General features: G+C 49.0%; 1 protein-coding gene and 1 long non-coding RNA gene across 3 annotated transcripts; both read right to left on the bottom strand.

The window, feature by feature from the left end:
- Window positions 1–86: 86 nt before the first annotated feature.
- Window positions 87–21,959, bottom strand: LOC129398364 (uncharacterized). Of its 2 annotated transcripts, none has more exons than XR_010110338.1 (4): window positions 20,482–21,959; window positions 14,539–14,690; window positions 1,441–1,664; window positions 87–439 (listed from the first exon to the last, which is right to left on the bottom strand). It is a non-coding gene; the product is annotated as an uncharacterized LOC129398364 (long non-coding RNA). The 2 variants fall into 2 exon arrangements; XR_010110337.1 differs by lacking the exon at window positions 20,482–21,959 and adding an exon at window positions 16,780–17,725.
- Window positions 21,960–22,094: 135 nt separating this feature from the next.
- LOC117976330 (forkhead box protein D4-like 1) lies at window positions 22,095–24,234 on the bottom strand. The gene is given in 2 exon segments (XM_063597857.1): window positions 22,095–23,172; window positions 23,175–24,234. Coding segments are annotated over 2 exon segments (1,158 nt in total). The 5' UTR covers window positions 24,046–24,234; the 3' UTR covers window positions 22,095–22,885.
- Between the last annotated feature and the right edge of the window lie 610 nt (window positions 24,235–24,844).

The following is a 24,844-nucleotide window of genomic DNA, read 5'->3' as shown; positions in this document are numbered from 1 at the left end:
CACTGGCCCTTAGGACCCCCATCGCAGGGGGGGGAGGCACTCCCCATGAGGCGGGGTCTCAGAGCCAGCCCCTCTTCCCCCACTGGCCCTTAGGACCCCCATCGCAGGGGGGGGAGGCACCCCCAGCGAGGCGGGGTCTCAGAGCCAGCCCCTCTTCCCCCGCTGGCTCTGAGGATCCTCCGTGGACTCACAGCCTCTTTACCATATTGTGAGTAATATCATCTCCCCCTCTGGAGATTACGAACTCTTTTACAGACGGGTGTACACCCTCGGTGTACAGAGGGTGTACACCCGTCTGTATTGGGAGTAATATCATCCTCTTCCTCCCTGAATATGAAGAACAGTATCACAGGGGTGTTTCTGCTCCCTGCGATATCGCGTGTCATATCCTCCTCTCCCACGTTGCAATTAGAAGGAATATCAGTGGGGGCGTGTCCACCTGTAGGGAAAAGAAAGAGAGATCAGACTGTCACTGTGTCCATGTAGAAAGGAAAGACATAAGAGACTCCATTTTGAAAAAGACCTGTCCTTTAAACAATTGCTTTGCTGAGATGTTGTTAATTTGTAGCTTTGCCCTAGCCGCTTGGCCCCAGCCACTTTGACCCAACCTGGAGCTCACAAAAACATGTGTCGTATAAAATCAAAGTTTAAGGGATGTAGGGCTGTGCAGGACGTGCCTTGTTAACAAAATGTTTACCAGCAGTATACTTGGTAAAAGTCATCGCCATTCTCTAGTCTCAATAAACCGGGGACACAATGCACTGTGGAAAGCCGCAGGGACCTCTGCCCTTGAAAGCAGGGTATGGTCCAAGCTCTCTCCCCATCTGATAGTCTGAAATATAGCCTCATGGGATGAGAAAGACCTGACTGTCCCCCAGCCCGACACCCGTAATGGGTCTGTGCTGAGGTGGATTAGTAAAAGAGGAAAGCCTCTTGCAGCTGAGATGGAGGAAGGCCACTATCTCCTGCTTGCCCCTGGGAACTGAATGTCTCGGTGTAAAACCCGATTGTACATTCGTTCAACTCTGAGATAGGAGAAAAGCTGCCCTGTGGCGGGAGGCGAGACATGTTTGCAGTAACACTGCCTTGTTCTTCTTTACTCCACTGAGATGTTTGGGTGCAGAGAAACAAATCTGGCTTACGTGCATGTCCAGTCATAGTACCTTCCCTTGAACCTAATTATGACATGGATTCTTTTGCTCACATGTCTTCTGCTGACTCTCTCCTTATCATCACCCTGCTCTCCGACTACATTCCTTTCTGCTAAAATCATGAAAATCATAATCAATAACAACTGAGGGAACTCAGAGGCTGGTGCCGGTGCAGGTCCTTGGTGTGCTGAGCGCCGGTCCCCTGGACCCACTGTTGTATCTTTACACTTTCTCTCTGTGTCTTATTTCTTTTCTCAGTCTCTCGTCCCACCCAACTAGAAATACTCACAGGTGTGGAGGGGCAGTCCACCACTTCATCCACCTTCTGTCTTATTGAAAGTAACATCATCTTCTTCCCTCCAGGATCGTGGGAATAATATCCCTGGGGGGTTTCCACTTTCTGCCATGTATGTAGTCATATCACCCCCTCCGCCGTGGAATATCATTAAGGAACATCTCACATGGGGCTGTATACTTCCTCCGATATTGGGAGTGACATCAACCTCTCGGTCTCTGAATATGAGGAAGAAAATCACAGGGCGGGTGTACACCTCGTGCTCTACGATGGGGAGTCATATCTGTCTGTTATGGGGAGTAATATCATCCTCTCCCTTTCAGGATACTAATAACAATTTAACAGGCTGGGTGAACACAGCCTGCGATGCTGAAATTATCATCATCCTCTCCCCCTCTTCCTCCCCTGGCTCTTAGGATGCCCATCTCAGCGGAGCGAGCCACCCCCCGCCAGGCGGGGACTGAGCCAACCCCTGTTCCCCCCCCGGCTCTTAGGATCCGTATCGCGGGGGGGGGAGGCACCCCGGACTGAAAGCCAGCCCCTCTTCCCCCCATGGCTCTTAGGACCCCCATCGCTGTGGGGGGGAGGCACCCCCGGCGCGGCGGGGACTGGGAGCCAACTCCTCTTCCCTGCCTGGCTCTTAAGACCCCCATCGCAGGGTAGCATGGCTCTCCCCGCGAGGCGGGGACTGAGATCCAGACCCTCTTACCCCGGAGACTCTTAGGACCCCCATCGCAGGAGGGGGAGGCACCCCCCGCGAGGCGTGTACTGAGAGCCAGCCGCTCTTTTGCCCCTGGCTCTCAGGACCCCCATCGCAGGAGGGCGAGGCACCCCCCGCGAGGAGGGGACTGAGAGCCAGCCGCTCTTTCCCCCCTGGCTCTTAGGAGCCCCATCGCAGGGAGGGGAGGCACCCCCCGCAAGCGGGGGACTGAGAAACAGCCCCTCTTCCTCCTGGGCCCTTAGGACCCCCATCGCAGGGGGAGGAGGCACCCCCGGCGAGGCGGGGACTGAGAGCCAACCCCTCTTCCCCCTCTGGCTGTGAGGACCCCCATCGCAGGGGGGAAGGCACCCCCCGCGAGGCGGGGACTGAGAGCCAGCCCCTCTAAGCCTTCTGGCTCTTAGGACCCCCATCACAGGGCAGGGAGGCACCCCGCGCGAGGCGGGTACAGAAAGCCAGCCCCTCTTCCGCTCCTGGCTCTTAGGACCCCCATCGAAAGGGGGGGAGGCACCCCCCGCGAGGCGGGGACTGAGAGCCAGCCCCTCTTCCCCCCCTGGCTCTTAGGACCCCCATCGCAGGGAGAGGAGGCACCCCCAGCGAGGCGGGGTCTCAGAGCCAGCCCCTCTTCCCCCACTGGCCCTTAGGTCCCCCATCGCAGTGGGGGGAGGCACCCCCAGTGAGGCGTGGTCTCAGAGCCAGCCCCTCTTCCCCCACTGGCCTTTAGGACCCCCGTCGCAGGGGGAGGAGGCACCCCCCGCGAGGCGGTGACTGAGAGCCAGCCCTTCTTCCTCGCCCAACTCTGAGGATCCCCATCACACGGGGGAGGCACACCCTGCGAGGCGGGGACTGAGAGCCAGTCCCTCTTCCTCCCGTGGCTTAGGACCCCCATCGCGGATTCTAAGATCCTTAGGACCGACCTGGAGGGCTGTGGGTATTAGGTGTCCAAGAAGAAAACTCAGATCTGCCGACGACCGCAGGTAGCTTACTTGGGATTTACTATTCGACAGGTGTCCGAAAGCAGCCCGGGATCCGAAAGAAAGCAGGTCATTTGCAATCTTCCGGAGCCTAAGGGCAGAAGGCTGGTGAGAGAATTCCTAGGAGCTGTGGGGTTTTGTAGACTGCGGAGCCCAACTTTGCAGTATTAGCCATGCCTTTGTATGATGTCACAAAGGGGGCGGGGACCGGGAACTTTTGGAATGGGGATTCCAACAACAGCAAGTCTTTCATGACTTAAAGGAAAAACTTCTGAAAGCCCCAGCCGACGGGGTACCCGATCTCACAAAGCCTTTTCCACTGTATGCGTCAGAGAAAAGATGGCAGCTGGACTTTAAACCCAAACTGTGGGGCCCTGGCTGAGACCGGTGGCCTACCTCTCTAAACAGCTAGACAGGGTTTCTAAAGGATGGCCCCCCTTTTTGAGGGCCTTCGCAGCAACTGCCCTGCTAGAACCAGATGCAAATAAGCTTACTCTTGGGCAAAACCAGAACAGAAAGGCCCCCCATGCTGTGGTGACTGAGAGCCAGCCCCGCTTCCCCCCCTGGCTCTTAGGACCCCCATCGCAAGGGTGCGAGGCACTCCCCGCGAGGCGGGGACAGAGAGCCAGCCCCACTTCCCCCCCTTGCTCTTAGGACCCCCATCGCAGCGGGGGTAAGGACCACCCGTGAGGCAGGGACTGAGAGCCAGCCCCTCTTCACCCCCTGGCTTTTAGGACCCCCATTGCAGCACGGGGAGGCATCCCCCGCCAGCCGGGGACTGAGAGCCAGCCCCTCTTCCCCCCCTGGCTATTAGGACACCTATCGCAGGGGGGGAGAGGCACCCCTGGCGAGGTGGGGACTGAGAGCCAGCCCCTCTTCCCTTCCTTGCTCTAAGGACCCCCATCGCAGGGGAGGTAGCCACGCCCCGCGAGGCGGGGAATGAGAGCCTGCCCCTCTTACCCCCCTGGCTCTTTGGATCCCCATCGCCTGGGGGGAAGGCACCCCCGCGAGGCTGGGACTGAGAACCAGCCCCTCATCCCCCACTGGCTCTTAGGACCCCCATCCCGGAGCGGGGAGGCACCCCCGCGAGACAGGGACTGACAGCCAGCTCCTTTCCCCCCCTGGCTCTTAGGACCCCCATCGCAGGGGGAGGAGGCACCCCCCACAAGGCGGGGACTGAGAGGCAGCCCCTCTTCCCCCGTGGCTCTTAGGACCCCCATCGCCGGGACCCCCCTTGATGCAGGGTGTAAGAGCCAGCCCCTCTTCCCCCCCTGGCTCTTAGGACCCCCATCGCAGCGGGGGGAAGGACCACCCGCAAGGCAGTGACTGAGAGCCAGCCCCTCATCCCCCACTGGCTCTTAGGACCCCCATCGCAAGGGGGTGAGACACCCCCCACGATGCGGGGAGTAATTGCCAGCCCCTCTTCCCTCCCTGGTTTTTAGGATCCGCGGTGGACTCACAGCCTGTTTACGGTATTCGGAGTGATATCATCTCCCCCTCTGGAAATTATAAACTATTTCACAGATGGGGGTACACCCTCGGTGTGCAGAGGGTGTACAGCCGTCTGTTTTGGGAGTAATATCATTGTCTTCCTCCCTGAATATTAAGAACAGTATCATAGCTGTGTTTCTACTGCAGGTGTGATTGGGCGTCACATCCTCCTCTCCCACACTGAAATTAGAACCGATATCAGTGGGGGCGTGCACATTTTCTGTGATATTTAAAGTGACATCATCCTCTTCCCTCCAGGATCATGAGAACAATATCCCTGGGGGGGTACACTTTCTGCGATATTGGGAGTAATATCTCCCCCTCCGCCTTGGAATATTATTAAGGACCATCTCACACGGGGGTGTACACTTCCTGCCATATTGGGAGTAATATCGACCTCTCGGCCTCTGAATATTAGGAACAATATCACAGGGTGGGTGTACACCTCCTGCTCTGTTATGGGGAGTAATATCTATCTATTACGGGGAGTAATATCATCCTCTCCCTTTCAGGATGTTAATAACAATATCACAGGGTGGGTGATCACAGCCTGCGATACTGGAATTATTATCATCCTCTCCCCCTCGGGATACCAGGAACAATGTCACAGAAGAGGTGTACACTCCCTGCGATTTTGGAAGTAATATCCTACGCTTCTTCCGTGAATATTAGGAGCAATATCACCGGGTGGCTGTACATTCATTGCTATGTTGGGAGTCATGTCATACTCTACTCCCTGGATATTAGGATCAGTGTCACAGGGTGAGTGTACACCTACTGAGATATTAAAACTAATATCATGCTCTCCATCCCTGGATATTAGGAACAATATCTCGGGTAGGTGTACACCCCCTGCGGTATTAGGAGAAATAATATGATTAATTATTAAGCATCAATCTTAATAATATTAATTGTTAAACATCAGTCTTAATAATTATCAATGGTAATATTAATTAATAGTATAACGTTATTAATCATTAATGATTATTTTAAATGTACGATTGCATGATTAAAATTATCTGTATTAATGTCATTTTTCAATATTAGTTATTAATCTTAATATTGTTTTATTACCAACATCACTTATGACTGATTTATGTAACATTGATTAATATCATTATTTTATTATTAATAGTGATATTGTTATTATTAATAGTAATTGTTAATATTTTTAATCCGTATTAACTTTTACTATCTCTATTGCAATAATTAATATCGATGATTACTATTAATTAATATATTTATTAATATTAATAATTAATATAACTGTTCCCGATATCTGTGGGGGAGAGGATATTACTCCCGATGTCGCTGAAAGTGTACACCCCTCTATGATGTTTCTCCTAATTGCCAGGGCGTAGAGGATGACATGATTGAAAATATCGCTGCGGGTGTACCTCCGTTCAGTCATCTTGTTCCTAATGTCCTGGGTGGGAGCGGATGATATGACTCCCAATATCGCAGGGGGCGTAGACCTCCCCCATGATACTGTCCCTAACGTCCAAAGGTGGAGAGGATGATATTTCTTCCAATTTCGCAGGGGGTGTACACCACCCCTATGATATTGATCCTAATATCCAGGGGGCGAGAGGATGATCTTAGTCTCACTATTGCAGGAGGTGTACACTCCCTAGGGATATTGTTCCTAATATTCAGGGATGGAGAGGAAGATCTCACTCCCAATATAGCAGGGAGTGGACACCCCTTCTGTGACATTGTTCCTAATAGCCAGCGGGGCAGAGGAAGATATTACCCCCAATATCGCAGGGGGTGTGCGCCCCCTTGTGACATTGTTCCTTATATCCTGGGAGGGAGAGGATGATACTGGTGGCAACGTCGCAGCGGCTGTACGCACCCACTGTGATATTGTTTCTTATATTCAGGGGGAGAAGATGATATGACTCCCAATATCGCAGGGGTTGTGCACACCTCCTGCGACATTGTTCCTAATAACCCGAAGGGGAGAGCCAAATATTACTGTCAATATCGCAGGGGGTGTACACCTCTTTGGTAATATTGTTCTTAATATCCATGATGGGAGAGGATGATATTACTCCCAATATCGTAACAAGTGTACAGCCGCCTGTGATATAGTTCCTAATATCTAGGTGGAGAGAGGATGATATTACTGCCCACATCGCATGAGCTGTAAAACCCCTTCCATATTTTGCCTACAATCCCGAGGGGAGAGGATGATACTACTCCCAATATCGAAGAAGGTGTACACCCCCCTGGGACATTATTCCCAATATCCACGTTGGGAGATGATGACATTATGCCCAGTATCGCAGGGAATGTACACCCACCCGGGGATATTGTTCCTTATATAGAGAGGGGGAGGGGATGATATTACTCCCAATATCGCAGGGGCTGTACACCCCTCCTGTGATATTGTTCTTAATATCCTAGGAAAGAGAGGGTGATACTACACCCAATATCTCAGGGGGTGTACACCCACCTCCTTCAGATATTGTTCTTAATGTACTCCACCTCCCCCGACCAGGGATATTGTTCCTCATATCCAGGGGAAGAGAGGCTAACATTATGCCCAATATCGCAGGGGGTGTACACACCCTCTGTGATGTTGTTCCTGGTATCCAAAGGTAGAGACGATGATATTACTGGCCATATCGCAGAGGGTGTACGCCCTTCTGTGATATTGTTTTTGATATTCAATGGGGGGAGAGGATTACATTAATCCCAACATGGCAGAAGGTGTAGAGACCCCGTGATACAGTTCCTAACGTACAGGGAGAAGAGAATAACATTACTCTCAATATCGCAGGGAGCGTAACCCCCACGCCCCCCGTATATTGTTCCTAATATGCAGCGGGGTAGAGGCTGATATTACTCCCAATATCGCAGAAGGTGCACACACACCTGTGATATACTTCCTAATATCCAGCGGGAAAAGGCTGATATTACTCTGGATCTCGCAGTGGGTGTACACCCCCAAGCCCCCCGGGGTATTGTTCCTAATATCTAGGTGGGAAGACGGTGATATTGCTGACAATATCGAAGGGGTGTACAACTCTTCTGTGATGTGGCTCCTGATATCCAGGGGGTGAGTGGATGATATTACTCTCAATAAAGTAGGAACTGTACACCACCCTGTGATTTTGTCCTCAATAACCACATGGGGAGAGGTGATATTACTCCCAATATTAGAAGGGGTGTACACCTCGTCTGTGATATTTTTTCTTGTATCCAGGAAAGGACAAGATGATATTACGACCAGTATCGAAGACATGTACAGCCCCATGGGATATTGTTCTAAATATACAGCTTGAAAAAGGATCCGATGACTCCCAATATAAGAAGGGGTGCACACCCCGCCTGTGATATGAATCGTAAAATCTAGAAGAAGAGTGAATGACATTGCTTTCAAAAACACACGGGGTGTACACCCCGTCTCTGATGTTGTTCCTATCATGTAAAGGAAGAGATGATGATATTACTCCCAATACCGCAGAAGGTATATACCCCCTGTGATACTGTGAGTCACAACTAGTGGGGGAGAGCATGATATTACTTCAAATATGACAGCGGCTTTACACCCCATCTGTGACATTACTCCTAATTTCCAGTAGCAAAAGTAGGATGTGCCTCCGAATAGGCCTGTGATATTTCCCCGACTATTTAGGGAAACACAGGATGACATGACCCCAAATCCCGCAAAAAGTGTACACCCAGTGTGTGATATGGTCCGTACATGCGGAGGTGCAGAGGATATTAGTTTTCATATCGCAGGCTGTGTACACACACTCTGTGAAGTTGTTCCTAATAGCAGGAAAAAAGAGAATGCTCACAATGGACACAGGTCACATCGCAGGGGGTGAGGCACCTCCCGCGGTATGGGGAGTAAGGGCCACCCCCTTTCCCCCCCAGCTATTTATTATGATCCACATTGCAGGGGTGTGAGGCACCCCCTGAGATATGGGGAGTAAGAGCCACCCCCTTTCCCCCCCCCGGCTATTTATTACGATCCACATGTCAGGGGGGTGAGGCACCCTCCGCGATATGGGGAGTAACAGCCACCCCTTCTCCCCCCCCTCGCTATTATGATCCACCTCGCAGTGGGGTGAGGCACCCCCCGCGATATGGGGAGTAAGAGCCACCTCCTCTCCCCCCCGAGTTATTACGATCCACGGTGGACTCACAGCCTGTTTACTATATTGGGGGTAATATCTCCCCCTCTGGAAATTATGTGCTGTTTGACAGATGGGTGTACACCCTCGGTGTGCAGAGGTTGTACACCCGTCTGTATTGGGAGTAATATCCTCTTCCACCCTGAATATTAAGAACCGTATCACAGCTGTGTTTCTACTCCCTGTGATATTGGGTGTCATATCCTCCTCTCCCACACTGAAATTAGAAACAATATCAGTGAGGGCGTGTACACCTTCTGTCATATTTAAACTAATATCATCCTCTTCTCTCCAGGATCATGGGAACAACATCCCTGGGGGGGTGTACACTTTCTGCGATAAATGTAGTAATATCAACCCCTCTGCCTTGGAATATTATTAAACCATCTCACACGGGGGTGTACACTTCCTGCGATATTGAGAGTAATATCGACCTCTCTGCCTCTGAATATTAGGAACAGTATCACACGGTGGGTGTACACCTCCTGCTCTGTTATGGGGAGTAATATCTATCTATTACGGGGAGTAATATCATCCTCTCCCTTTCAGGATATTTATAACAATATCACAGGGTGAGTGAACACAGCCTGCGATACTTTAATTATCATCATCCTCTCCCCCGCGGGATACCAGGAACAATGTCACAGAAGAGGTGTACACTCCCTGCGATATTGGGAGTAATATCCTACGCTTCTTCCGTGAATATTAGGAGCAATATCACCGGGTGGCTGTACATTCATTGCTATGTTGGGAGTCATGTCATACTCTACTCCCTGGATATTAGGATCAGTGTCACAGGGTGAGTGTACACCTACTGAGATATTAAAACTAATATCATGCTCTCCATCCCTGGACATTAGGAACAATATCTCGGGTAGGTGTACACCCCCTGCGGTATTAGGAGAAATAATACGATTAATTATTAAGCATCAATCTTAATAATATTATTGTTAAACATGTCTTAATAATTATCAATGGTAATATTAATTAATAGTATAACGTTATTAATCATTAATGATTATTTTAAATATGTTTATGCATGATTAAAATTAATTATTAGTATTGTCATTTTTCAATATTAGTTATTAATCTTAATTGTTTTATTACCAACATCACGTATTGATTTAATTAAGTAACATTAATTACCGATATCATTATGTTATTATTGTGAGGTTGCTATTAATTATTAATAGTAACCATTAATATTTTTAATCCGTATTAACTTTTACTATCTTTAAAGTAATTATTTATATCGATGATTTCTATTAATTGTTATATTTATGAATATTAATACTTAATATAATTGTTCCCGATATCCTAGGGGTAGAGGATGTTACTCCCAATATCACAGAAAGTGTACACCCCTCTATGATGTTATTCCTAATTGCCAGGGAGTAGAGGATGACATTATGAAAAATATCGCAGTGGGTATACATCCCTTCGGTCATCTTTTTTCCTAATATCCTGGGTGGGAGAGGATGATATGACTCCCAATATCGCAGGGGGCGTAGACTTCCCCCGTGATATTGTCCCTATCATCCAAAGGTGGAGAGGATGATATTTCTTCCAGTTTCGCAGGGGATGTACACCACCCCTGTGATACTGATCCTAATATCCAGGGGGCGAGAGGATGATGTTAGTCTCAATATTGCAGGAGGTGTACACTCCCTAGGGATATTGTTCCTAATATCCGGGGACAGAGAGGATGATCTCACTCCCAATATAGCAGGGAGTGGACACCCCTTCTGTGACACTGTTCCTAATAGCCAGCGGGGGAGGGGAAGATATTACCCCCAATATCGCAGGGGGTGTACACCCCTTGTGACATTGTTCCTTATATCCTGTGAGGGAGAGGATGATACCCGTGGCAATGTCGCAGCGGCTGTACACACCCACTGTGATATTGTTCCGAATATCTCGAGGGGGAGAAAATGATATTACTCCCAATATCCCAGGGGGTGTACATCCTCCTGTGACATTGTTCCTTATATTCAGGGGGAGAAGACGATATTACTCCCAATATCACAGGGGTTGTACACACCTCCTGCGATATTGTTCCTAATATCCCGAAGGGGAGAGCCAAATATTACTGTCAGTATCGCAGGGGGTGTACACCTCCTTTGGAATATTGTTCTTAATATCCATGATGGGAGAGGATGATATTACTCCCAATATCGTAACAAGTGTACAGCCGCCTGTGATATAGTTCCTAATATCTAGGTGGAGAGAGGATGATATTACTGCCCATATCGCATGAGTTGTAAAACCCCTTCCATATTTTGCCTACAATCCCGAGGGGAGAGGACGATACTACTCCCAATATCGAAGAAGGTGTACACCCCCCTGTGACATTATTCCCAATATCCACGTTGGGAGATGATGACATTACGCCCAATATCGCAGGGGATGTACACCCACCCCGGGATATTGTTCCTTATATCGAGAGGGGGGTAGGGTGATATTATTCACAATATCGCAGGGGCTGTACACCCCTCCTGTGATATTGTTCTTAATATCCTAGGAAAGAGAGGATGATACTACACCCAATATCTCACGGGGTGTACACCCACCTCCTTCAGATATTGTTCTTAATGTACTCCACCTCCCCCGACCAGGGATATTGTTCCTCATATCCAGGGGAAGAGAGGCTAACATTATGCCCAATATCGCAGGGGGTGTACACACCCTCTGTGATGTTGTTCCTAGTATCCAAAGGTAGAGACGATGATATTACTGGCCATATCGCAGGGGGTGTACACCCCTCTTGTGATACTGTTCTTAATATTTAGAGAGGGAGACAATGATAGCACTGTCCATATTGCTGGGGTCACAACACCCCCGTGACGTTGTTTTTAATATTCAGTTTGGGAGAGGATGATAATAATTTCAATATAACACGGGACACCCCCCGCCCCGTGATGTTGTCCCTAACGTCCAAGGGAAGATAAATGATATGACTCACAATATGTCAAGGGGTGTACATCCCCTGTATAATATTCTTCCTAATATCCAGGGGGGATTAGAATGATATTACTCCCAATATCACAGGGGGTGTACGTGACCCCTTTTATATTGTTTCTAATAACTAGGGAGGGAGAGGATGATATTACTCCCAATATTGTAGGGGTGTACACCCCTCCCGTGACATTGTTTTTAATATTTAGGTAGGGAGTGGATGATATTACTCTCAATATCTCAGAGGGTTTACACTCTTCCTGGGATACGGTTTCTAATATTAAGTGGGAGAGAGGATGATATTATTCCCAGTATCGCAGGGGGTGTACATGTCCTGTTATTTTGTTCCTAATATCCAGGTTGGGAGAGGATGATATTACTGCCTATATCGTAGGAGTTGTACACCCCATCAGTGATATTATTCCTCATATTCAGGGGAAAAGAGAATGACATTACTCCCAATAGCGCAGGAGGTGTACACACCCCTTTTGATATTGTTCCTAATACGCAGTGGAGGAGACGATGATATTACGGCCATATCGCGAGGGGTGTACACCTCCTCTGTGATATTGTTTTTCATATCCAGGGGTTAGAGGATGACGTTACTCCCATGATCGTAGTGGGTGTACACCAATTCTGTGGTATTGTTCTTAATATCCAGGGAGGGAGAGGATGATATTACTGTCACTATCGCAAGGGGTAGACACTCCTTCTTTGATATGGTTCCTAATATCCAGGGGGGAGAGTATATTAATCCCAAAATCGCTGTGGGTATACACCCCTTTTTGATATTGTTCCTAGTATGCCGGGGGAGAGTCTATGATATTACTGCCCATATCACAGGGTGTGTACACCAGAACTGCTATATTGTTTCTTATTTCCAGCAATGAAGAAGTTGATATTACTCCCAAAATGGAATGGGCTGTAAACCCCCCATAAGATATTGTTCCTAATATCCAGGGGGAAAAGGATGATATTACTTTCAATGTTGCAGCAGGTGTATAATCTGCCTGTTATATTGTTCCTAATATCTGGGGTGGGGGCGGCGGGGTGAGAACGATATTACTCGCAATATCTCAGAGGGTGTACACTGCCCCTGTGATATTGTTCTAAATATCCACTGGGGTAGAAAATTATATTATTCCCAATATCGCAGGTGGTGTAAATGCCCCCCGATATTTTTTCTAATATCCAGGTGAGGTAGGATGATATTACTCCCAATATCACAAGCGGTGTACACACCTTTGATATTTTTCCTACTATTTACTTGTGGAGAGGATGATATTACTCCCAGTATCAAAAGAAGTGTCCAAGCCCCCTGTGATATTGTTCCTAATATCCAGATTAAAAGAGGATGACATTACCCCCAATATCACAGGGGGTTGGCTGTACACTCCGCCTGTGATATTATTTCTAATATCCAGGGGAAGAGAGAATAATATTACTCCCAATATCGCAGGGGCTGTACACACCTTGTGATATCGTTCCTAATATCAATGAGGGGAGGAGATGATATTACCACAAATATCAGAAGAGGTTTACACCTTTCCTGTGATATTGTTCCTAATCTCCATTTTGGGAGAGGATGATATTACTCCCAATATCTGCTGGGGGTATACACCCCTTCTGTGATATTGTTCCTAATATCCAAGTTGGGAGAGGATGATCTTACTCCCAATATCGCTGGGGGTATACACCCCTTCTGTGATATTGTTCCTAACATCCACAGGGGAAGAGATTAATATTACTCCCAATATCCCAGGGGGTACACGTCCCCACTGTTATATTGTACCTAATATCAAGGGGTGGAGAAAATGATATTACTCCCAATAGCGCCGTGTGTATACACCCCTCCTGTGATATTGTCCCTAGTATCCAGGGGCTAAAAATAGATATTACTCCCAATATCCAGGGGATAGAAGTTGATATTAAACCGAATATCACAGTGGGTGTACACAACTCCTATCATATTGTTCCAAATATCCAGGCAGAGAGAGGATAATATTACTCAAAACATTCCTGGGGGTGTACACAGCCCTCTGTGATATTGTTTCTAATATACAGAAAGGGAGAGGATGATATTACTCTCAATAAACAGAAGGGTACAATTCCCATGTCATGTTGTTCTGAATATCTAGGGTGAGAGAGGATGATATTACTCCCAACATTGCAAAAGTTGTAAACACCTTCTGTGATATTGTTCCTAATATCCGGGGGAAAGAGGATGATGTTACTCCCAGGATCGCAGGGGGGTGTACACCCCCCTGTGATATTGTTTCTAACATCCAGAGGGGGAGAAGTTGATATTACTTCACACATTGCCGGGGGTGTACACCCCACCTGTGATACTGTACTTAATATTTAGCAGGAGAGAGGGGGGTGATATTACCAATAACGTAGGGGAAAGTCAACCCCCTCTCCCCCGCTGGATATTATGAGCCATATGACAGGGAGGTGTCCACCCCCCACCATATGGAGAGTAATATCACCCTGCTCTCCCCCCACCTCCAGCTTCTTTCTGCTAAGGTCCCCTTGCCCCTCCAGGTGGCTTTCTTGGGCAGGGCATAAAAGAAATTACGTGGTTTTCTTGCTCAGATTTGTTCGCAAGTCCACGAGAAATACTCAAGGAGTCTTGCAAAAATCCGGTGTTACAGCAGCTAAGTCAGCCAGCTAGCCGTGCCCTACAGTTGAGATGGCATGTCATGATTCCCCTCTCTTTTACTTGCTGACTCCTCCTCAGCCTTCCGGACTCTGCTTAGGTGCCTCTTCCTCCAGGTTGTCCGCTCCCGTCCCCACCCTTCCTTACCTGCTCTCCTAATACCATGGGCTGATCCAGCGCAGCATTTGTCACACATCTTACAGCTGCCTGCCTCCAGTCTGTATCCGGACTCCACAACCTGAAGGTAAGGGCTGCATCTGCCTTGATCATCATTGTATCCCTTGCTCCTACAACAGCACCTAACACAGAGTAATTCCTCAGTCAACATTTTCTGGATGGGTGAACAAAAAATAAATCTACACATCAAGTGAAAATTAGGCTGAGCAGAAATGAAGCAAGTGATAAAGTACAAGAGAAGCTTCTACCTGTTATTCTAGGCATGCTAATTCTAATTTTAGAATTGCTGTGGTTACTTCATGTTACTCTGCCAGGCTTCAGTGTTAGGCAAGGGCAATTCTCTGTGTAAGCAGGGATAGCTTTCCTCAAAGGTCCTGTTGGTCCTGGGAAGTGATGGTACATGTGACTCATCCCTCAAACCAGAAGGCTAAGCTAAACTAGCAGGAGAGCTGCAGCAGGAACCTTCTGGCAGGAAAGAAACAGCATGCTCTGTGTACCACCCCTGTGTGACCAGAAATAAAGGATGCCCACCATGTGAAGACTGACCAGGACGCAGAGAGAAGGACGTCAGGCAAGATCCCGCCCGTGCTTCGGAACATAACATGTCTATTAGCATCATTAAGTACTAGCTGACATGCATAGAGCATTGAGTATGTGCCAGGCACTGTGCTAAGCACTTCACATTCACTATTTCATGGAATCCCCACCATGGCCCTATAAGGCGAAACTTATAAATATCACCATTAGATAGATGGGGAAATTGAGGCTTGGAGAGGTTAAGTTGTTTGCCTGAGGTCACAAAGCTGGTAAGCAGCAGAGCTGGAATCCAAACCAACAGAAATTCCATCTAGATACCCAACTCCTCACTGCCGTCTATCCTTGGAAACTAGACTAGTCTCCAAGGAAACATGAATCTACATTTTCTTTCAACTAATAAGAGCTCTTTCCTTACGGTAATTATTTAAATAGTTTTAATAAAAATTTAAAATCTATTTCAAGATTAAAGTTTCAAAGCCATCAAACATCAAATATATATGAAAATACATTTGTATACATTATAAACAGATATATGACGTGACATGAAGTGCTGGATCCAGTGCATCAGAAAATACACGCAAATATAAAATACCCGACAGCATTATGTAAAACATCAGCTGCTTGCCAAATCGGCATTAAATACTTAAGCACTGTGACCTGTTGCTTAAAGTATTACAAATCCAGCCTTATCTAAAAATCTCTATTTGTCCTAGGAAACTAATACTTTTTAAAAACAATAATTTGGTAATTTTAATAATATTTAGATCTATCTAAACTTAAAGCCTATATATTTACCACCCTTTTACATGCTTACCAGTATTACAGACACAATAAATTTTATCAGGTATGTTTGATAATGTGCTAGGAATTGTTTGAAATATAAAGAAGAATAAGATTTCGTTTTCACCATCTCAGAGATTCCAGATAGTGGTGGACACAGAAACCCGTGAAAATAACTGCAGGATGAAATAGATGAAATTATAGAAGCCCTATGTACCATGGAAAAATGGACATGGACATGGAAATTTTATTTCATATGCATACTCGTTAAAGAAAGAAGAAGCCTAAAAAAAGTTAGCTACCTTTGGTTTTTATTACTTATGTCTTACACTCAAGTGAACTTTTTTCTGTCTAATCTAATATCATTCAAATCCTGAGTCCTTTTAATTAAGTTATCCTAAAATGAATTTTCATGAACACAGAATTTGTGCTATTACTCTATCTGCACCTCATGGATATTACCACATTTTAGATTTTATGTTTTAAAACACAAAACAATATAAAACCTAAAGTTTTAACATAAAATGTCTTTGGATCTTCAACTAAAATACTAAAGATATAAAAAACTTTATTCTCCTCAAGATAAAACTAGATTTAAAATTGTCAATGAAATAGTTGATTGATCATTTATATTTCTATAAATATATGGAAAATAATCTATTTTTTAATTGTAAGACATTACAATTTTAGATTGTATTTGCATTTAGGAAAATTTCACATAATCTTTACCAGATCCATGCTTACTCTGATAAAAATTTGTTTTTTCAATAGTTGATTCTTCAAAATATCTTGACTAATCCTTCTCCCTCTACAAACAATATTATTATTTGCCAATATTCAAAAGTCTGAATAAACGACCTTATCCCTGGGAATATCTTGCCAAAAAACTATTACCTGCAGCTACAAAGTCCAGAATGTCAACTTCTTCAGAACAAACAGTTCAGCTTCTCCCATAAAAAATGCAAGGGAAACAAAAAAAAGAGGATTGAGGAAATCTAAAAGAGATATAATAGCCCATATCAACCAAACACAATACGTAACCCTTATTAGCATTCTAATTCAAACCGATCAACTAAACAAAAAGTTTTTACACAATTGAAGATATTTAAATATTGCCTGGATAAACCGATGCTATTAATGGATTATTTAGGTGTGATAATGGTATTGTGGTTACATTGATGGGAATCTTCTTTTTTATAAATGGGGTCTTGCTATGTTGCTCAGGGTGGTCTTGAACTCCTGGCCTAAAGTGATCCTCCAACCTCTGCCTCCCAAAGAGCTGGGATTACAGGGAGGAGCCACTGCACCCAGTCTCATTGATGGAATTATTATCTTTTAGAGAAATATTCAAAAATACAATACAATGATAGACTATCTGGGATTTGATTCAAAATAATTCAGCGGGGAGGGGACTGTCAGCAGATAAAGAAGACACAAGGTTGGCCCAGAGGAGAAGTACATACAGGTTAATTATACTAATCTCTTTATAAACATTGTTTGAAATATGACATAATGTATCCTATACAACTGATACCTTGAGTAACACAATAATAGTCCCCTTAATTTTAGGAACTACTGGTCATAAATATGCCCTTACATATAGACATCTCCTCTATACATAGCAAAATCACATTATTTGACAAAAAGGAAATCTCTTAGGCTACGTTTAATCTTATTGTTCTCTTTGCCTGGATTTGGGAATAGAAACTGCTTCACTGGCTAAGTAAATCATAACTGTCCCAAAATATTCTTAATTACTGATTTCAATAAACATATCCCTTCGTTCTAAGAACAATTAAGAAAATGAAGTTTATGTTCAGGTAAACCTGACAATGTTAAGGTAGTTGAGTAACAGGGAAGTAATGATTAACTGAATTTCATACTGGATTCTCAAATCCTTTTTCTTTTTCTACTCTAATGTTTCCTTTGGATGGGGCGAATTCTAGTATTGTTAGCGATCACCTATGTAACTTTTTTGCAGGTGGTGTATATGGAATCAATGAATGCTTCAAACCAATTAAAAATAATTTCAGTGATTACATGAAAACGCAGCTAGAAAAACTAAAGTATTTTTGTAGAGATTACGAGAAGGTTACATTAACAATCAGAATAAGGTTACTATTTAGACTGTAATCAGGCGTCAGTGTGGAAAGAAATTTCTGAGCGTTTTTCCGGAAGGCTGGGGAGGAATGAGAATCATGACTCTCCACACTTCCAATAAAACGTGGTGAAGGACTGGTGCAAACTCTCAGAAGCCACCATTTGCTAAATCTCCCCGCCGGCCTTGTCGGTCCTTACCGCCGTTGGATTCCATTATTTTTCTCGTGGTTTCTGCTGTTTCTCTACATTGTCTAACGACCGTTCTTAAGTAAAAATGAATGAAACGGGGCCGTGTGATCTAGGCAGCCTGGAGATGAGATTTTGGAATCATAAGCTACCTTCCAATGTATAAACAGACTTTATTCATTCTGGATACTCAATGTCCACAGAATCGGCACTGTAGGATGTGACTGCCCTGCCAGAAGGCACCTGCTCGGGACTTGCTGGCAACCGACAGTCCCCTCTGCTTGCGACCCTCGGCCGGCCGCCGGGGACCCCTAGTCCACCGGTTCCTGGACGTTCTCTCTACTCTCCAGCGGCCACCGCCTCCACTCCCACCCCGCTAGTCCCGAACCTGCCGGCCCGAGGGTTCGCAGAGGGCCAGTCGTTGCGACGGCCCCGCGTCCCGGCCCCCTCGTCTCTTGGACCTTCCCCCCAGGCCAGCGCAGCCCGCGTCCCGGGCAAGGTTCACGCTACCAGGATCCAGTGCGGGGCGACGAAGTGGAGAGCTGCAGCGAGACTCCGAAGAGAGATTCCGGCTTCGCGGGGCGGCGCGGAGCCCGGAGCTGCCCACCTCCGCCGCCCGGGGAAGGCGGCTGGGATTAGAAGGTGGCTTCGGGCCCGCAGGGAGTCCGGGGGAGGGATTCCCGGTACCGCCGGCACCGACGTCGAGGGGTGCCTGGGTTCCTGGGGACCACGAGAGGAAAAAGAACGAAAATCACACCGGGGAGGAAGGACGCGCGGAACGCTCCCCTGTGGAGCAGGTGCTCTGGTCGGGCGTGGGCCGGAGCGCGGTCTGGGGGAGTCTGGCGGCGCCGTTGCCCGCACGCGGCAGAGGCTGGCAAGAAACGCACAGCCCAGGGCGTGGGGCGGGGAACGGACCGCGCGACAAGAACACGCACAGCCCAGGGCGTGGGGCGGGGAACGGACCGCGCGAGAAGAACACGCACAGCCCAGGGCGTGGGGCGGGGAACGGACCGCACGACAAGAAAACGCACAGCCCAGGGCGTGGGGCGGGGAACTGACCGCGCGACGAGAACACGCACAGCCCAGGGCGTGGGGCGGGGAACTGACCGCGCGACAAGAACACGCACAGCCCGGGGCGTGGGGCGGGGAACGGACCGCACGACAAGAAAACGCACAGCCCAGGGCGTGGGGCGGGGAACTGACCGCGCGACAAGAACACGCACAGCCCAGGGCGTGGGGCGGGGAACTGACCGCGCGACGAGAACACGCACAGCCCAGGGCGTGGGGCGGGGAACTGACCGCGCGACGAGAAAACGCACAGCCCAGGGCGTGGGGCGGAGAACGGACCGCGCGACAAGAAAACGCACAGCCCAGGGCGTGGGGCGAGGAACTGACCGCGCGACGAGAACACGCACAGCCCAGGGCGTGGGGCGGGGAACGGACCGCGCGACAAGAAAACGCACAGCCCAGGGCGTGGGGCGGGGAACGGACCGCGCGACAAGAAAACGCACAGCCCAGGGCGTGGGGCGGGGAACTGACCGCGCGAGTCTTTCGGCGCGTCTGGGTCTCGGCGAGAGAAAAGCGCTTCCTGGCACCGGGGGCGGTGGCACAGAGGCCAGGAGGAAGAAATCCGGGCCCTGGCCCAGGTCAGGCTTCCACCCCTGTGACCCGCAAGAGGCCCAGGCAGGAAAGGTGGCGCGCGCGAGTGGAGTTAGTGGTTCAGAAAGCAAACCTGGCCAGGTGCTACTGCCTGAGGGTCGTCGGGCGAGTTTCTTCATTTCCCCGAGTTCCTTATTTCTAGTCTGGAAAACGGAGAATTCCATAGTGTCTTCTTCAGGGAGTGCTGGGAGTGCTGAAGGAGGATCCGGTGCCTGGCAGACCAGGAGCAGGGGGGAAAGAGTTGGCCGATACTGTTACTATTATCAGCGTTATTAGCGGGCAGGACAGTGTGTGTGGTGGGGGGTCGGGGGTAAGGGGCCTCCCCGCGCCTCCCAGCCCTTCGCGCTCGGCTCCAGCTCTTTGGCTTCCTTCCCTGGGCAGCTCTAGGCTTAGCTCTCAGCCATTTCTCAAGAAGACGATCCCGAGGGTCGAAGACCACCCCTGACCCTTGACCATGGACTCTTCGTGTAACTTGGAAGAGCCGTGATTTTAAAACCCAGCCTCAGGGTTACGGAAGCCCGAGATCTGGGAGGCGTCCGGGACCTCCCTCCCAGAACCGCAGGGACCCGGCCTGGGATCCAGAGTGTGGCCTCTCGCTCTGTGCAGTCAGGAAGGCGGCCAGGTCTGGTCACCGCGCCAAGCACTACGCACCTCTGGGACGCGTCGTTGCGGGGCGGTGGGGGGGCTGGGGCGCCTCCACGACGCCTGGTCTGCCCGGCAAGTGCTTGGTGTCGTTGGTGGGTTCGTAGCTGCGACACGTAAACGTCCGTTCCGCGAGCCGGGCAAGGCAACCCCTGCGGGTCGCACCCGAAGGCCGGACCTCTCCAAGCCGCCTGGGTGCTTCCGAACAGGTGGACCCGAAGCTCCTGTTTGATCGGAGAATAACGTTTAATTTACTCCGCCACTGAATTGATGGTTTAAATATTCATCTTTGGATATGGTTTAACATTAGGCAAAAATTAGGAGCTTGGAGGCAGTTCCGGGAAGGGGTCTGACCCTCGGTCACCCATGTTCGTAGCTGTGTTGGTCTGCCCTCGGGCAAGAGAAGGAAGATAATTGGGAGGGTGCCAAGAAAGCCTAGAGAAAGTCCCTTCTGGGTTCAGCGGCCGTAGCCGCTCTCCCAGGACGTTTGTTGACAATAAATGAAGGAAGGTCGGCCTGGAGACGTTTTCGCACAACGGACAGAGGAGAGTTGGAACGTAAACCAGGGAGAACCTGGCATGAAATAGGACCCCTCTATTCTCAGTTTGTTTCCAAACTCTTAGACTGCCCCAGCCCTGCCGGATTTGCTAAAAGTGGTCTATTTTGGACGCTGGTGGTGCTATGGGGCTGACGGCTACCCGTGCAAAGAAGAGGGAAGAATTGGAAGCTGGGGTCTGGGCAGCTACCAAAGGTGGGGCTTGGGAACTTTTCAGAACGTCCTCAGAACCGCAGGAGCCAAGAGGAAATCTCCCGTAGGGCATCTCAGGTAGGGCATGCCAAGAAATTCCAAGAGACGGGACGGAGAAGAGAAGCCGGAGAAAAATCGGCCAATTAGACTACTGTAAAAATGTGTGTCTCCATGTTTGTCCTCCCTCCTGAAATAAGAAATTCATAGCTGGGGGTGGGGAGTAGATGGGGGCTGGGGGAAAAACTTTCTCACATTCACAGAGCAGCTTCCCTCAAAGCGGCACGGAATCGGGAACCCCACTCAGGACAGGGGAAAACGGCCAAGTTCCTAGAAATTTGTTTTCTTTGTAGGGAGCAATTCATGATGGGCGTTCTTGTCTGGTTTCCCCCCACTCCGTCCCCTGACGCCGAGTAACACTTAAACGTTTCTAGTTGCAAAGTCTTTTCAGAGTTGTTGTTTTTTTTAAGAAATAAGTTTTGAAAATTCTAGTGCTTAAAAAATGTATATATATATGTATATTTATAGCCTTTTATTTTCCCTGAGTACATGTTGGCCACTACATTCCAAATTGATCTCAAATGGTTTTCCAGCTTGTTGGGGGGTGATGAAAAATAAATGGAGAATATATTTACATGCCCTCCTATTCTTTTCTTTTAGAAGTCTCATAAATAGTAAATTTCCTATTTTAAAAGCCAGGACATTTTCAACCTCAAATATTTGGAATTTTTAAAGGCCATATTAAAATGGATTACTTCTGCTATCTATAATAAATATGAATTGTGAAAATAAATTGTTTGAGGGAAAATAATGTAGGTTTTAAAAAGTTCCATTTAGAAAGGGAAGAATGAGGCGTAATAGAAAATAAACGATGTAGTGTAGTGACTTAGCATTTTATTTCGTCTATATAACTAGGCTTAATTTTAACACCTTAATTTTAACATTAAAGATGGCACGTCAGACACACAGATAAGAAATCAATGTTCTGAAATTAATATCCTACTTACATTAAACATCCCTATCAGGAAGACACAGAGAGTAGAAGCATTTTGCACTAGACTTAGGAATAATACTTCCAGTTCCAAGGAAGTGAAGAAGGGGGAACATGTTTGGCATCGGAGGCTGTGTTTTTGTTTGCTTGCTTGTTTTTCTTTTAATGCCAGAACAAAATACCCCACTCACGTTCATAGTACCCCAGGAAATGTGCAAATCGGGAAAGCCATAGAAGCCACAACCGAAGGCAAGAAAAGATGACTTGACACCCTGCGAAGGTTACGTTCAGGTGGTTTTTAGAGGAACGTAATCCAGCTGTTTCTTTCTAACCATTTTGCAGCGAACAGAAGTTCGTGTTTGCTCTCCAGCGGGATTCAGATGCACACGCCCAGTATGGGCCGCGCAAAGTGGAGTGAGCAGCTGCGGGTCGCTCCCCACTCCCACCTGGCTCTAGGAGGGCCCTGCGGAGTTGGCCAGGGAACTGGGCGTGGGCGATACTAAAAAAACTGGTGAGGTCCCCTCTCCGCCCAAAGGGGCAGCCAGCGATGTCAGCCTAGAGCCCTCTGCCACTGCCTGATACCTCAGCAGCGCCGACGCGGCCGACAGGTGCCCGCCCAGCACCGCGCCCTTGGTGGGAGCGCAGCCGTTGGCGCAGTCCTCCTCCTGATGCTGCTGCTATTGCTGCAAAATTGTCCGAGCAGCGGCGGCGGCGGACACTTGCAGCAAAGGGGCAGCGGCCTGGGGATGCAACAGGCTTGATGGTCGCCGGAGCAGGTGGCAGTAGCTCCACGCGGTCGGGGACAAACTCTGCGCAGCCCCTGTACCCGCTCCCCTGACCCCTTGCATAATACTCTCAATGCTGAAAGAGATGCATCCGCCTCCCGGTGGCGACGCCAGACCCTTGCCCTCCTCCCAAGGCTGAGGACCAAGTGAGGGCTGCAGCACGGGAAGGGTGCCGGGGTCGCCAGGTCCGCGCCTTCTGCTTTCTTCGGTGCCCCGGCATAGGCGGGGGCCGAGAGCAGTAGGTAGCGAAGAGGATGCGGGTGCAGCAGAGCGTAAGGGCGTCTCCCGGGGGCGGTGTTGGGGTAGGCCCCCGGGACTGGCTGCGGCGGGGCAGGGGCCCCAAGCAGAGGGCCTGGGCGGGGGTTGTGCAGGGCGGCGTGTGCGGCAGGTAGAGGGAAGGGGTGGGGCAGGTGGGCTCCCGGGGTCAGTTGGTGGCGCTTGAAACGCTTCCTACGCCGGAGAAAGCTGCCATTGTCGAACATGTCCTGCGAGGCGGGGTCCAGGCTCCAGTAGTTGCCCTTGCCTGGGTGGCCCGGCTCGCGGGGGATCTTGACGAAGCAGTCGTTCAGCGAGAGGTTGTGGCGGATGCTGTTCTGCCAGGCGGGGAACTTGCGGCGGTAGTAGGGGAAGCGGCCGCTAATGAAGGCGCAGATGCCGCTGAGCGTGAGGCGCTTGTGCGGGCTTTGCAGGATGGCCATGGTGATGAGCGCGATGTACGAGTAGGGAGGCTTTGCCGGCTGCCGGGCATCTTCAGAGGCCGCCGCAGACCTTGGGGGTGCCCTGAACTTGGTGCCAAACTCTGAGGGGTCGCTCGGGCCGCCGCCGCCCTCGATGTGCTCTCGGGGAAGCGCAACCCCGCCCCACCGGGCCACCTGCAGCCCCGGCTGGAGCCACTGCTCTAGGAACTGCTGGCTCGCCTCCTCCTCCTCGTCTTCCACCTCGTCTTCATCTTCCTCCTCTCCCAGGACATCGATTTTACCGTCTTCCGCATCGGAGTCCCGGAGGCTGCGCTGCGGTGTGGAGCGAAGGCGCTCAGCTCTTGGCAAGTTCATGGCGGAGCAGGTGCTTCAGTCGCAGGGGATGTGGCGGCCGATCACCTGGCCTGGGGCGGGCTGAGCTGGAAGCCTGGGCTGAATGTTGCAAGAAGCAGGAACGCTAGTGGTTACCCTTTGGGGTGTTTTCGTCTGCTTGTTTCTACTCCTTTGCAACAACGTCCGGCAAAGATGCCTTTGCCTTTTATAAAAGCTTCTTCAAGACCATGTGTGGTGGACTCCCCCCTTTATAACCCTTCTTCCCCTACCTCGGAGCGGTGCCACTTCCTCCTAACGTAGTCCAGGGATGATGGTCTTCTGGGCAAACACCCGTCCGGAGAAAAGCCCAGCCCCCTCCTCCTCGCACCCACCTGCCACCAAGGAAGATGCTCTACTCATCCGGTGCAGCCAGACAGTTGGCAAGCCTTTGCACGGGTTCTGTTAAGGCGTATTTAAACCCGCGCAAATAAAAGCGAGGTAGGGAAGTATGATACTCAACATGCTATGACCACCTCGACATGCAGCCTTCCCTCCTGGAGAAAAGAAATGGTGGGGCAGGAGGCTGAAATGTACACGGTTGTTTGTAAAGGAATGTGTAACCGTAAAAGTATGTTTTTGTGTTTCACAGCTGGTAATCACCCATTTTCATTGGTAGAGTCTGTCCTTACCCAGAATGGTGAGCTGAATTATATTTAAGGTTCTGACAATATTCCCAGGCTTCAGGGGGGTGTTGCTTTGCTCCTTCTACCTTCCTTCCCACCTCCCCAAGATGCTCTCCCTGACCCAAATTTTCAGAAAAGGTTCAAATGTCCCAGCACTA

This window comes from Pan paniscus, chromosome 18, assembly GCF_029289425.2.
Source record: "Pan paniscus chromosome 18, NHGRI_mPanPan1-v2.0_pri, whole genome shotgun sequence".
Classification (NCBI taxonomy): domain Eukaryota; kingdom Metazoa; phylum Chordata; class Mammalia; order Primates; family Hominidae; genus Pan; species Pan paniscus.
This window is presented reverse-complemented; position numbering and strand designations above follow the sequence as displayed.